Source organism: Capra hircus, chromosome 4 (genome assembly GCF_001704415.2).
Source record: "Capra hircus breed San Clemente chromosome 4, ASM170441v1, whole genome shotgun sequence".
Lineage (NCBI taxonomy): Eukaryota > Metazoa > Chordata > Mammalia > Artiodactyla > Bovidae > Capra > Capra hircus.
In genome coordinates this window covers 88622842-88638410 of record NC_030811.1, presented here as the reverse complement: position 1 = coordinate 88638410, position 15569 = coordinate 88622842, and the positions used below count along the sequence as shown (strand labels likewise).

At 43.3% G+C, this 15569-nt stretch overlaps 1 protein-coding gene across 4 annotated transcripts in view; it reads right to left on the bottom strand.

Moving 5' to 3' along the window:
* The window catches only part of IGF2BP3 (insulin like growth factor 2 mRNA binding protein 3), a 146740-nt gene continuing 132535 nt past the window's right edge, over nucleotides 1365-15569 (bottom strand). Inside the window, exons 11-15 of one of the 4 annotated variants that reach the window (XM_005679051.3) lie at nucleotides 9171-9290; nucleotides 5519-5593; nucleotides 2789-2920; nucleotides 1970-2083; nucleotides 1365-1680 (exon numbers count right to left, since the gene is read on the bottom strand). In XM_005679051.3, the coding sequence (XP_005679108.1) occupies nucleotides 1582-1680; nucleotides 1970-2083; nucleotides 2789-2920; nucleotides 5519-5593; nucleotides 9171-9290 (540 nt within the window). In that variant the 3' untranslated portion in view covers nucleotides 1365-1581. Of the gene's footprint in view, nucleotides 2084-2788; nucleotides 2921-5518; nucleotides 5594-9170; nucleotides 9291-15569 lie in introns of all 4 variants that reach the window. The other 3 variants (XM_005679052.2, XM_018047318.1, XM_018047319.1) reach the window with 3 other exon arrangements.

The following is a 15569-nucleotide window of genomic DNA, read 5'->3' as shown; positions in this document are numbered from 1 at the left end:
ATTATATGATGACTGTGATTATTTAATGAACAAAAGCAACACAATTCTGAGAGCAGCGTGGCCTCGGAGACCACTCACACCCATGTAATTGTACATCCCAGGCTTTGCCATCAAGTTAAGGAATGGGTGAATGCGTTCAGTAGCAAAGGTCAAATGTATTATCACAGTCATTGAAATTATATTTCCAAAGTTCTTCTTTTTCTATCTTTTGACTTATTTTCAGATAACTGGTTGCAGAGAATACAGAAATCCTCCTGCACTGTATATAATATTGTAGGTGGCCTTTCATTTATCTTGATTTATCATTGCTTAAAATCTTCAAAACAGCTTACTTTGAGGCTCATGACAGTGCCTGCTGGCACATGGAGATGTAGCCTTTTTATTGCCTTTAAACACTGTCACACCATCTGACTGCCCCACTGATCTTCACAAAGCAACTCTTTTGGGGTCTGCTCCAAGCATAGACCAACTGGTCCGAAGTGTATTGGCAAACTAAGCATCCTGTAAGGCAAGCTAAAGCTTTCTTCCTGCCAGTCAATTGATTAAGTTCATGGGGGCTGCATGTCTCCATAGATACACTTACTTTAGGTAGTGATAGTCAAAAGCACAAAGCATTTATGCATTCAATCACACAGCCAAACAGAAAAACAAGTCTCCTGAAGCCATTTAAAACTAGTCGTTCCAAAACCTCCTGCGACCACTTTGCTCTGTTAGTACCATCAAAAACTTCCCTACCGCAAACAAAAGGTATTTGCTGCTCTCCAAATATAGGCACTGCTCCGTATCACTGAACATTTATTGGATTTTCCAACTAATAACTGTCAGAAGCCTCAAAAAACGTGAAATTTTTCCAGCTTTACTGTCGCCAGCCAGAAGTAAAATTTTTCAGTTATTTGCCTGTTAGCTAATTAAATTTATTTTTTAAAAAACAGTTGGACTTATCTTTATAAAGTATATAAAATTTTCAGAAAAAAAAAAAAAACAAAACAATTTTGCTTTCATTGCATTACTGAGTACCTGAGGTAGTTGAGTAAAAATGCACATTTAATACCCCTGCCAACACCGTTCAGCACTTCCCTTAGGTTATTTATGTTAGTGTTACACTGAGAACAGTTTTTCTATGCTAATAGGTTAACATTTAAGTACTTGTAATAACTCTGTTCTGATCCAATTTTAACAATTGGACTTAGGAGCAATCTAGTTTTATTTGAGTTTCATGAATGCACCATTTAAACCAATTTCTGGCATCATGGAGAAATGAATATTTTAAAAAATTAGATATTTGTTATACTGAGAAATGCAACAAAAGGGAAGTGCAGAGTTCGTCTCTTTCCCTCCCTCCCCCCTCATTTTTTTCTTTTTTCTTTTTTTTTTTAAAGCTGGGTGTCATACATTTCAGAGAGCATAAAGTATACATTCTCACAGAGACAGGAGTTCGAAAGTTGCCTGGTCCTCAGAAACAACTGGCTAGGTAAAAACTTGTGCATGTGATGCTGGGTAAGGGGTCAGCGCCCGGCTGTCGGTTAAGCAGTCTGTCTTTGGTTTGGCGTCTGCCTCTGTGGTGGGCTGTTTCCTGAGCCTTCACTTCCGCCTTGACTGAGATGGTCCACTTTGCAGAGCTTTCTGCTGTTGATGCTGCTTTACCTGAGTCAGAATTTCCTGAATTTTTCTCTGGGCAACCTGCAAAAGGAGAGGGCCTTGAAACTTCTACCTAATCAAACATTGCAGGAAGTTATTTTCTCTCTTCCATTTTAAAAATTAACTTCAAATTAAAATTTGAAGATTAAAGATACATACTAATTAGTTTGCTAGCAGAATCTCTAAAATCACCTGCTGAAAGGGGGATTTAATGTATTAAGCATTAAACACAGCCTTGAATGTTTATATGGCATGGAGACACCCATGGGAGAATGGCTTCCATTTGCGAAGGCAGCTGCAGAGCTGCCCTGACACACTGGAGCCCACTTGCCTGGCAAGCATAGAAGTGACCAGTTATTTTGACGACCACTTGGTCATTCTCATCAGGAGTCTGGTCACGGGGAACAACAACTTCTGCACTTGACAAATTCTGGAGCTCATTCACCTGAAGGAGATAAGCAGAAACCATGTTAAGTGGAACTGTTGGGGTTTTTTTATTTTTAAAAAAATTATCATTTCCTGAACACTTGTACCAAAATACTGAGCTATGTCTTTGTAAATCTCATCTAATATACTAATAATTCTATTTGGTTATTAGTATTGTCCCATTTCAAGATAATTAAAACTAAGCCCCAATGAAACTGACTTACCTACAGTTACATAAAAATCAATAACAAAGCCAAATTCAAACCCTAAAAATCTGATTCCAAAACATACTTGCAATCACTTCCAAGTCATTTTCAAAGCTGTTTACAATTTTGAAGTTATATATGTTAAAGAGAAACTGGAAACCAGTTTTCAGTTATAGAGGTGTAAGTTATAAAGGTAGATGAAACTTTTTAAAGTTGTCTTTTCATGTCATTAAGTATTTTTGCACAATAGAAATAAAAAGCTGATGTTTATCAACAGAAAAATGCAAAAGGCCCCTCAGGAGACAGTCCTCTCCCACAAAGTGGTCTGAAAGAGAGGCGCTGCTCTCACCAGCAGCTGACACCCAACCCTCAGGAGGAACAAAGGGCAGTCTTCTCCAAACCTCGGCCCAGGTGTCCTGCTTTTATAAGCTAGCCCAAATTCAGGGACGGGGAACTCCTAAGTACCTTTCGATGCTTTCCCTGTCATACCACTGCACAGGTTTTGCTGAAGTACTTGCCGTTTTGCCTCCTTTTCCAATAACTCTGCCAGCAGCAAAGGATGGCACTCTGATGTGAGCTTCAAGTTTCACCTCTTCTTTAGGACTAACAAAATTTTCTTCTTTAATTTTTCCATAAATTCTTCCCTGAGCCTACAGATGAGAACACAGCCTATCAGTGTCATTCATGTAGGAAAGGCCAAAAGGTTCATTAATTTTACAGTGGGTAAAACTAACGGCCTGGATCCACTGGAGCAGCCCTTTGCAGTGATTTATCTGCATCTGATGGCGGACTGCTGCCCCAGAGACGGCAGGAAGCCCTGGAAAAGGGCGACAGCAGTGGCGACTGCATCACAGGTGCGGCAGTTGAATGGCTGTTTGCTCTGCAGTCTTGAAAGGTAAAACTCTCCTGCTGGCAGTAAGATAGTAACTGCATTTTTCAGGAGTAACAGAGACTGAATGAACTACAGAGCCACCCACATAAGGCTCACAAGAAGCCAAGCTCATATCTGAATGGGCCAGCAAGGATATTTTCTGTCAAACATTTCTTCATCTTAGCCAGATGGCTTCTACTTTGACTGAAGCTACAAAATCAAGTTAGCATATACAACTGATATAGTCAAACACCCTGTCAATTGCTGCATACAACCAGAAATTATACACAGCAAATCTATTATGTGTAATGACAAATTTGCTCTGGTATACACCAGAGGAAAAAGAAGCCAGAGCTGGCTCCATCCAACAGGCTGCCACAGTAGAGGACCAAGACAGATACAAAGCATGTTTCCATCGGTGCAGGGGTACGCTCATTTTAGGGGGTTGCAGACATTTAAAAAATTCATCTTAGTACCCTATATTTCAGTCATCCCCAAGGTCTCGGGCCACAGGTATAATTATTCACACAGTCGAAGGACACAAAGGATATATATTGTCCTCCAAAACAGTATTTCTTATGATTTTAAGAGCTTATTTTCTAATATTTAGATCTAATACTTAGATCTTTAAAATAATTTGTAGTTATCACTGATCACATAACTGATACTGAAGCATTAGAGCTTTTCTTACATGTCCTGTTTAAGACTAGTGCACAACATGGGCAACGGAGGGTATAGAGAAACAACTTCTAAATTTCCCAGCATACAAGCATTATAAAAATTACAAGATCCATTTATAAAACAGTAAGAACATAACTGATGTTTGTATTTATCTTTTAATATTTAGGCTAAAAGTAACTGGTCCTATAAATATCTGGGGGAGGATGTAGTTTTCAGCATTTCTGAGTTTTGATCTGAACTGCTAGGCCCATAAGGCTGGTACGAAGAAGTAAATTTCTTGACCTGAGTCTGAGCCTAGCCAACTGTACCTACATCTCAAAGCACCTCCTTTTGTTTCCTGTACCCTGTAAATGAAATGAAAAAAATTTCAGATTTCTAGTGAAAAATGGCCCATGGAAAAAGAGGTCAAAGAAAAGTGATGGTTTATAACTTAGCTACGTTTTAGAGCTAGGAGAACTAAGGCCTAGAGCGTTGTCCTGTCAACACAGCTGCTAAGTAGTAGAAACAGGACAGGGGTTTCCGGTAAGTTACACTGAACTGAGTAGCTGCTTTTACCTGTGACAATCCAGACATCCTACTGAGTTTTGTGGAAGAAATCATATACTCAAAGGTATGTACGAATGTGTGAATTGGAGGCTCTGGCGCGGGCGTGGAGCGTGGGAACTGGGGGCTCTGGCGCGGGCGTGGAGCGTGGGAACTGGGGGCTCTGGCGTGGAGCGTGGGAACTGGGGGCTCTGGCGCGGGCGTGGAGCGTGGGAACTGGGGGCTCTGGCGCGGGCGTGGAGCGTGGGAACTGGGGGCTCTGGCGCGGGCGTGGAGCGTGGGAACTGGGGGCTCTGGCGCGGGCGTGGAGCGTGGGAACTGGGGGCTCTGGCGCGGGCGTGGTCTGACTCACCCCAGGCCTGCTCTAGGCCACCAGTGCATTCCTGCTGTTTCCTGTGTGTCCAGCACTATCTTAACCACTTGATTTATTAAACCATATAACCTTGTTTAAACTTTGTGGATGTTTTTAACACCAATTTTACTGATGAGGAGCTAGCTAGGAAAAGGTTAAGTAACTTGCCCAAGGTAGTATTACTAGTAAATGGCAGAGCTAGTACCTGAACCAGCGGCCTGGCTGCAAAGGCTCTGGTCTTCATCCCCTACTGTACCCCTCTCAGGACAAAGTGGGAGGCATTCTGGCCCCAAGCCCCCCAAAATGACCGGTGGTGCATACCAGGACAGATGCCTCAAGAGTTCCTGTCCTTTCTACCTCTAAAATTCTGAAGATTAGAGTGACTCATCGAGAAACTGTGGACCAGGGCATTAACTGAAGTTAACTCAAGGGTAAGAGGAAAAAGGAACATTTGAAGTCAAGGTCGAAGCTTCTTAAGGGTAGGAGGAAAATTTTGAGTGTAACAAAGCATACAGACCGTTCTTATCACCTCACCTTCACCTCTGCTAACAAGGCACTGAGCAAATTCTCCCTTGGGAGACAGGCAAACCCAGCGACCATTACACAACTCTCACACAGGTTTTGGTTTATTTTTAAAACATAATGTGGGGAACGTTTCTACTCTGTTCTGAGTCTCAGCAATTTTCACTGAGAGAGTCTTTCTACTGAGTACTGGATTTATTTAAGGGAAAAGCCAGGTTATGGAGTTTCTGAAAAACAGGCATTCATCTGTCATCTGTGCACACACTGCAGGGCACGTACCTTGAACTGAGCCTCTGGCGGCCCAGTGATAATCACCATCCTCACTTTAGCATCTGGTGCTTCAGCTGGAGCAATCTGTAACAGACCAGACGCAGGTCACACCACTTTCCAGTTCCACTGATAAAAAAACGTTACGCAAACTGCACATGACTTCCTGAAATGCAGAAAACAAGCCTTCCGGAAGAAAGTTACAGAGAGGCAGGTCCACTAGTTACGGCTCCTGCCTCCTCCTGTGTGCTTACACTCCACCTGGCCCACTTCACCAACACGGAGACCAAAGGCTAGAGAAGTCGTCACCTGGCCTGTGGTCACACAGGCGAGAGGAACTGAAGGGAGCGCTGTGTCTGGCTCCACCGTCATGCTGCTCCTCACTGCACCAGCGGCGGCACAACGTGTGGCCCCTGGTCCCACACGCAGCATCACACCCTGGGCTTCCCACAAGTGCAAGAAACTGCTGGGGTCACAAATCTACAACGAGGTAGGTATACATAGTATAGACACATGGTATGTACGTCCCCCCACAGTACGCTCACTGGAGCAACACGCAGAGTAAACGTTAATCTGACAGAAGAGTGAACTCAGACTCTATTTTGGCAGAGTGTATGAAATCACACAAAAGGCCAGGCCAGGGATATGCTGCAGAGACTGTTGAAGGGAGAAAAAGCCAGTGTTCCCTCAGTAAGAAAGGGTTTAGACAGTTGGCTGGTAGGAATTGTTTGAAGAAAAAATTTTTGCTTGACATGTGCTGTGCAAGAAGCAACTCCCTATAGTAAATAATGGGAGTAGGAAGCAAAAACTACAAAAGCTACCGCCCGCACTTAGCACTCAGTATGATCACTATCAATGACTGACAGTCTAGTACACCCTGTCCTACACAGCTACAAATCAAGACCAGGTTTTTTCTTTTAACAGAGTCATGCTTTCTCACTCTCTGAAAATAAAGCTAACGTTTCTGTTACTTAGGCCCAAAATACTATTCCTACTTTACGCTGGGCACTAACTTTGAATCTGTAAAAAAAGCCGAGAATTATTTCAGGCCACACTCAGAATTATTCACAGAAAACCCCTAGAAAGAAGGTATCATTCTGATTTCCCTCCCCCATAACCCTCACTGGGCCATCCAGCCTGCAGGATCTCAGCTCCCTGAGCAGTGATCTAACCTGCAGCCCCTGCAGTGACAGCACGGAATCGTAACCACTGGACCACCAGGGATGTCCCTGGCTTTCATTTTTAAAAAGAACTTTTGTCTTTGTCAGTACTGGTGGTAGAGGACTGGAGGGGAGAGCACTCATATCCTGAGGTTCAGTTCAGTTGCTCATCGTGTCCAACTCTTTGTTGCCTGCAGCACGCCAGGCCTCCCTGTCCATCACCAAGTCCTGGAGTTCACTCGAACTCATGCCCATTGAGCTGGTGATGCCATCCAGCCATCTCATCCTCTGTCGTCCCCTTCTCCTCCTGCCCCCAATCCCTCCCAGCATCAGAGTCTTTACCAATGAGTGAGTTCTTCACATCAGGTGGCCAAAGTATCAGAGCTTCAGCTTCAAGCATAAGTCCTGCCAATGAATATTCAGGACTGATTTCCTTTAGAATGGACTGGTTGGATCTCCTTGCAGTCCAAGGGATTCTGAAGAGTTTTCTCCAACACTACAGCTTAAAAGCATCAATTCTTCGGTGCTCAGCTTTCTTTATAGTCCAACACTCACATCCGTACACAACTACTGGAAAAACCATAGCCTTGACTAGACGGACCTTTGCTGGCAAAGTAATGTCTCTGCTTTTCAATATCCTGTCTAGGTTGGTCATAGTTTTTCTTCCAAGGAGCAAGCATCTTTTAATTTCATGGCTGCAGTCACCATCTGCAGTGATTTTAGAGCCTCCCAAAATAAAGTCTGTCACTGTTTCCATTGTTTCCCCTTCTATTTGCCATGAAGTGATAGGACCAGATGCCATGATCTTAGTTTACTGAATGTTGGCTTTTAATGTTAACTGAGGTATAACTGAGTTTTAATACTGAGTTTAATACTGAGGTTAGGAGTACAAATCGCTCTAATGTCTGAGAAGCTGAGAAGAAAGCACGTGCCCCGAGATGCACCAGATCCGTTTGTGTAGACGCAAGTGAAGAGTGAGGTGGTATATGACAATATGACCGAAAGAACGTAATCCACCACTGTGCCGGAGAAATCTGGAACAATCTTAATGTCCATTAAGTTAACAAAGAACTATGGTTGGGTGATACCAGACATACAGGTACATATTAAAGTACCTACATGGGAATCTACATTATGGAAATCTAGCCAAGTGTTAAGAGTGCTAAAGCACGTTTCACATTATGCATGTTTCAGACTTTTTGGAAAGAAAAACTTTACCCTCATCATCAAAATTCCAAAAAAGAAAAAGAGCCCGGTGTCTAAATACCCAATTCTTGTTCATAAAACATTGTTGGAATTTTTCCAAGAAGTATCTGGCCGGTTCTTTTTTGTGCACGAGCATGTTTTAATTTAATTCATTAATCAGGAAACTAACAGGATAGTAAAGTTAGCTCACCACTTGGTCTTTTTACCGTCTTTTCCTTTACCTGTTTATTTTGGCTGCATTTTCTGTTCACATATTTTGTTAATCCTTTGCTACAAGAGAGCCTATGAGGGCTGTCCTGTGTCCTCTGCTTTCTAGTTAACTGTGCAGTTTATGCACACTAAACCTCAACGGGTGACAAGCGCGCAGCTCTAAGCGCCACCACAGCCAGCAGTCCAGCGCTCTCAACATTCCCTCCTGCTGCCTCTGTCTCCAGCCCTTCCTCCAGTTCCTGGCAACCGCTGACTTTTCTCCTCCATTTCCATAGTTCTGTTTTTTCCAGAACTTTCCTAAGTGGGGTCATACAGTATCTAGCCTTTTGAGTCTTCTTTCTCTTAGCATAATATGTGTGGTCTTTATCAGCAGCTCCCTCCTTTTTAGTGCTAAGTAATCTTTATTATGGATATGGGTTTCTGTGAACTCCGGGAATTGGTGATGGACAGGGAGGCCTGGTGTGCTGTGGTTCATGGGGTCGCAAAGAGTTGGACACGACTGAGCGACTGAACTGAACTGAATCTTTATTATATAGATAAGCCACAGTTCATGCATTTCCTAGTTGACTTCTTCCCCATTTCCCAGTTATAAATAAAGATGTTACAAACACTTGAGTGCAATGTGGGTTTTTTGGTACTATATTCGAATATTTATGAGACATAACCAAAACAAAACTTCCAGTACACTGATGTTTTCCTGATGAAAGCTATGACTTATGTCAGTTTGTGTATTCCTTAAAACAAAAGGATTACAGCTTTGATTGTTAGGACATGCAGTAGGGTCATCTGGGAGGGAGTAAGGGACTAAGGCCACCCCCGGGGATGAGCTAGACGGAATATTATGTCCAAGGACATGGCAGAGCAGAACCCCACTCCAGTGCTGGGCTCTTTACCTCCAGACTGCTTTTTCTGGAGAGAGAATTTAGCTTACCTTGTTTAAGCTAGTGGTGTTACACAGAGTTTCCTATGACACCCTATGGAATCCCAGTATAGATGGCTACATTCAGTTCAGAGTGACAGGAAGACTCACGTCTCTGTCACGCGCTGCCCTTAAGGCAGCAGCAGAGCCGCAGCTGGCAGGCCAGTACCTTAATAGACGCTCCTGCGAAGCGCGACAGCTGTTTGATGTGCTGCCCTTGCTTGCCGATGATGGCGCCTACAGACAGCGCTGGGATGAAGAGGTGGACGGTCTCCGTTTCGGACTGCTGCTGGAAAGACAGGACATCCATGCTCAGTGGACACAGGTTAGGCTGTGGTGTGGGCACAGGGAGGGGGGCCTTCTTGTACAGTTAGGAATACTGGCATAGTTTTAGGAAAAATCACCACAGTAAGTTGATATGACTCTACCTAACAGGTTGGGAAGTTCTCATACTCATCCTGAAAGCATTAGTATTTAAAATAATACCACTTTTCTGTGTACAATTTCAGTAAAGCTTAGAAATGTTGAGTTACAGATTTACAACAAATTTTGTGGCACTTAATGTTGGTCCACCAAATGACATAACCACTCTTAGCACACCAAGATTGCTAGTGTCAATAACCACTTCCTTTTCTCCCCTTAAGTCCTGTGTGGGGACAGAGAGCATGCTAAGTCTTCAGTTTCTTTCTTCGTCGTATATACAAATACTGAATCACCTGAAAATGTATGTCAGTTATACCTCAATTAAAAAATTCACACCCCCTCAAAAGAAGTTTAATGGAGTCACAAAGGAAAGATGCTCTACTAGACCAAGGGAAAGAAATCGACAGGTCTGTGGTCCGTCTGCACACATCCATTGAAAGCACCTGTAAGACACTGTTAGCTGAAACTTTCTTAAGGATTATGAGAATAAGCACATCACAGAAAAGTGGCCCCCCCAAAACCCCAATTCCTCTATCTTGCCCTGACAGCTATATTGTTGTATCTGAGGACTTTCTTGGGAACACTTCAGGAAAGCATGGTTTCCAGTTCTTCACTAATTTGTCTAACACTACACTCAGGTCTCTTAACATAAATCTTGTGCCCATGTACAAGTACTTCTAAGATTTTATGTAATAAAAATGCTGGACTGCAACATGAACATTTAAAGTTTATATTTCTAAACTCTCACGTTAATTATCTTACAATCACTAAATGTGCAAAAGACAGAGGGAAGTCATTTTGGTTTAAAACGTGCCTTTCCCATGCACAGAAAATTAAAGCAGTGTGATTCTAGACCCTATGTCTTATTTCCGACACAGAAAAATCGGAACTCTGCTCTTCTAAGCCTCTTCCTTTTCCTGTTAACCACCCCTGCACCATGTGCCCCTTCAGTTCCTATTCAAGTTAACCTAAAATTCAACTCTAGAAAGTATTCTTGACAAAAGCCATTGTACTTTTCTCTGATCAGGACACTTTGTTTCTTCAGCAACAGTATAAACAGATGTGTGCACACTGTATTCTTTACAACTTGGGACTTCCTATGTTTCCCAGGATGCTGTAACACACCGCAGGTCTTCATACAGCCATCAGCCTAATGAAGTCTCCCTGGGGGCTCTGTAAGCTTTCTTAGAACACACAAACCAGAAGAGGTTCTGCCTTCCCACTAAACTCTTGCCTGTAGAGATTTGTCAGAGAGGCCTGTCCTGTACAACCTGGCCAAATCAACTTTTACTGCTATTCATCAGTGAAGAACAAAAAATAAAATTAGTTCTCCCTTCAGTATTTCCGAGTCACAGGAACAACGCCTCTTTCTGGGAAGCACCACACATCACAGCCTGCCAGGGCGTTATGCAATTACCATAAACTATTGCAGGGGGTTCCCAGGTGGCACAGTGGTAGAAAACCCATCTGTCGGTGCAGGAGATGCAAAAGACCTGGGTTCAATCCCTGGGTCAGGAAGATTCCTTGGAGAAGGAAATGGCAACCCACTCCAGTATCCTTGCCTGGAAAATCCCATGGACAGAGGAGCCTGGTGGACTACAGTCCATGGGGTCGCAAAGAGTCAGACGCAGCTGAACACAGCACACACCTCATTTATTCCAGAGGGACAATTTAAGGCCTTTCATAGTAACTGGATAGGACTGAATTAATGATGACATTGCCTATAAACTGTGTTCAATGTTAATATCAATTAATTTTGTCATTCCGGTCCTTAAATTAAAACTTGTGTATTAACTAATTTTCTAAAGTAAAGTGAAAGTTGCTCAGTCGTGTCTGACTTTTTTGCAACCCCATGGATGTCCATGGAATTCTCTAGGCCAGAATACTGGAGTGGGTAGCCTTTCCCTTCTCCAGGGGATCTTCCCAACCCAGGGATCAAACCCAGGCCTCCCACATTACAGGCGGATTCTTTACCAGCCGAGCCACAAGGGAAGCCCTTCTGAAGTAAAGATAGGATCTATTTTGTCTCTTAGAACATCCATGTAATACTCTTCTGAGTACATTTTTTTTAAGGGGGGTGGTGAGGAGTCAGGGGTCTGGCAGTAATACAGACTTTTTTTTTTAAGATTTTTCTAAGGATCAGACTAAATCTATCACGTAACTTGCCAAAATTTGCCCCACTGTATTTTGCCATGACTATGTAATTGTTTGCTTTCTGGGCCATGTTCCAGGAATACTTTATACTGCTTACAAAATACAGAAGATTTAGAAGGAAGTGAAGAAATAAGAACAGAGGGACCTCAACAGAAAAGACAATCAGAAATGCTGTTATTATACAAATTTGGCTCTATGCTTCTTAGCAGTTAATTAAAACTAAGAAAAAAAGTAATAGCATGATTTATCATATCTTTAAGAGAAAAGCTATTTGTTTAGTAAAAAGTAGTTTTCCTGAGAGCCCACAGCATAACTTCTGAATGTTCTTAGCGGCCGAAAGTACCAGGACCATCAGACCAAAAGTCCCCGAGCCTCACAGTACAGCCTGAGCATCTCAGCCTAGAAGAAACACACTGACCCCCACAGCTGCAAGAAAAACCCATAAACATAACTACTGTCCTCTCAAAAGCTGAACCAAAGCAATCATCCTTCCATACAGTGATGGATGAGAGGCTGCAGGTGCTTCTGAAAGGTCACTAACTTTGGGGAGGTGGGAGTGAGGTAGGAGATGATGAATAAATACGTAGAGTAAGTTGAGTGAAGCTCTGGGAAAGGAATGGCAGTGAAGGGACAAGGACTGAGAGGACCAAGCAGAAGGAAGGGCAAAGTCATGAAGAAAGCATGCAGAAAAGAGCGGTCCATGCTGGGATGAAAGCAGAACAACAGAAACCTACAAGGCAGGCTGGCAGGAAGTGAAGGAAGCATGCCAGGAGGCGGTGCCCCAGACTCAGGGACTGTGGCTTGTGCTCTTGCCAATGGCACCTTAATGAGAAAGTGACTCATCAGATGTCTGCAGCCTGATGAAGACCTTTCTGAATGCCACCCAGATCCCTCTGTCCAGTTCCATATCCAACAAGCACATCCCTGACTGTAAATTAGTTCCCAAGCAAAATTTCCTCGAGGAGTATAAGGCACCTCACATAAACCTCCCGTCTACCGGACAGTCATTAAACCAGCCCAGTCTTATATGGGACTGTGAACAGTAAGCCATGCTTTCAGGCTCAGCTCAGTTCAGTCGCTCAGTCGTGTCCAACTCTTTGCGACCCCATGAATCACAGCATGCCAGGCCTCCCTGTCCATCACCAACTCCTAGAGTTTACCCAAACTCATGTGTATCGAGTTGGTCATGCCATCCAGCCATCCCATCCTCTGTCGTCCCCTTTTCCTCCTGCCCCCAATCCCTCCCAGCATCAGGGTCTTTTCCAATGAGTCAGCTCTTCACATGAAATGGTCAAAGTACTGGAGTTTCAGCCTCAGCATCAGTCCTTCCAATGAACACCCAGGACTGATCTCCTTTAGGATGGACTGGTTGGATCTGCTTGCAGTCCAAGGGAGTCTCAAGAGTCTTCTCCAACACTGCAGTTCAAAAGCATCAATTCTTTGGCGCTCAGCTTTCAGGTTAGGACACCCAAGTAAGCAAATAGTTTTTACTTAAAAGTTCAGAAGCCATAACAGTGGGTTATGGCAAGTCTCCTTCACCTGTGAATTTAAGACTGAGGTGGTTTTGAGAAGATGCATCAGCTTTTCCTTTTCATGTTACACATTCTTCACATGGAGGTTAGTGTTCACCTGCGTTACCCCGAACCCTTCTTCCTAAACCCTCAGAGGTGAATGATACTCAGGCCACAAGCCGCTTCCCAGTGGATTTCTGCCAGATGCCTATTGGCAGCACTTCCTCTGGAGTTCTTGGCAGCCTCTGTGCTATAGCTTGAAATAACAGAAGAACAAAGCTGCTCAACTGAAAGTTTGCTTAACTGGTGAAGTCTGCCAATGAGTAATTCCTAATCATCTATCATGAGGAGATAGAAGAATGAGCAAACAGTAAGGTTAAGTGTATTTACTTTGTGGGGAACAGAATCTAAGACATCACAAAGGCACGGAGACAAGCATGCCAGCCAACAAGACCAGCCTCCAGGAACCTGGAAGGATGCCAGCATCTCCCTTTGGCTTGTAAAATACATACTCCTGGGGGTTGTTTTGTTTGTTGCGTTTTAATGGATTTTGGCCTGGAACTGGAATTGAGTTTACTCAACTTCATGACCTGAACAGATTATTTAAGTCTTTTTTAAGAAAGGCAAAGAAAGTTTCTCCATATACTAAGTACAAGACCTCTTAGAGACAACAAAGGCAATGAGTTATTTACTTTGAAATTGTTTACTAGCAAATGAGTCACACCCCTCCATAAGACATCCTAAAGAGGAGGACTGAGACGCCATTCAAGTCATTTGATCTAACAGTCCCTTTCAAATTAGAGTTTTGCTTCTTAAAGACCACTTCAAAGTAGATAAGACCCAAGAAAGTGCTCACCTTTCTTGTCTCTTCCATAAGCAGAAAGTTAGCAATTTTAAGATTACACTGTTGTTCTAGAGGCTTGGGAAGACTCCAAAGGCACTATCGAAATGATGGAGACAACAGCTCTTGAGCTAACTTCTGCCAACCCCAATGCAAGCTGCCAAACCATCCAGCTATGGGTGCTGTTGTGTGTGATGCCAATTCCAGCTCCTCTGCTCACTAGCTGGCAACTGCCTCTTCCCTACTGTTTGAGCATCTCTGAAAGGAGCATTTCCTGTCATTTATAAACTCAAAGTCTGCCAATTAAGTACTGCATGAGCCAGCTGCTAGGCAGGAACTAGGGACTTTTTGTCTGCTAGAAGAACCAACTCTTTGGCTCTATTGGAAACACCAACCTGGCAGGTTTAGGAAGAAGAGTACATTTTAGGGGGAGGGACGGGCAAAGTTTTGGAACAGAACAGAGACAAGGAATTTATCCAAAGAGGAGATACATCAAATTCTACTTCATGTTGCAAAGCAGAAGTGAGAAAACATGAGCAGAAAAATGAAACAATTCTAAAAGAGGAAGCAGTGCATAAAAGGAGAGTCAGTCTTTGAACCATTTAGTCATCAATACCTACTCCTTGCCAGGCAATGTATAAAGTAAAAACAGAGATTTGCTACTAACCTACAGGCACTGAGGATAAAGAGACTATCTTTGTGAGTAACCTGACTTCTCGGTGAGAACGTCTACAGGACAGTAACGCGGGAGTGCTGCCAAGTGCTGAGAGCAAACACCTACCGACCTTTAACTCTCTAACCCAGTTTTTAAACACAGGCACACCCCAGAGACACCGCAGGTTCAGTGTCAGGCCAGTGCGTTAGATGGAGTATCAGAATAAAGTGAATTGCACAAACTTTTTTGTTTCCCAGTGCATGGAAGTTTCTACTACACTGTTGCCTAGTAAGTGTACAACAGCATTATATCAAACTGTACATACCCGATTAAAAATAGTGCTTTTGGAAACATGGTTACTAATAGATTTGTTCAATGCAGGTTGCTGCAAACCTTCAATTTGTAAGAAACAATTTCAAATTCTGTAAAAATTAAAACTGTTGGAAAGAACAGTTCTTAGAGATCATTCATCTAGCTCAGTTTCTTCACTGTATGGATGAGTGAAGAAGCCTAGAGCAAAGAGGAGTCTGACCTACAGCGGCAGAGAGATGGTGGGTCCCAGGGCCTCCTCCAGGGCTTGCTTTCTTTCCACCCATCCTCTTCAGCACCAAGCTACAAACACAGTAGCCACTTCACATCACTTTTAGCTGTGGTACAAAGCTTTGTGGGTGTGCGTGCTAAGTTGTTTCTGTCGTGTCCAACCCTGTGTGACACCACGCCAGACTGCTCTGTCCATGGGATTTCCCAGGCAAGAATACTGGGGTGGGTTGCCCTCCTCCATGGGACCTTCCCGACCTAGGGATGAAACCCTTGTTTTTTAAGTCTTTTGCTTTGGCAGGCGGATTCTTTACCACTAGTTCAACCTGGGAAGCCCCACAAAGCTTTAGAATCAAGTCTGTTCACACGTGACATAAAATTCTGATACCTATCTTTAGATTAAGGAGCTTTGTTACATGGTTTCTAGGCCCAAAGAGGTTTGAAGTG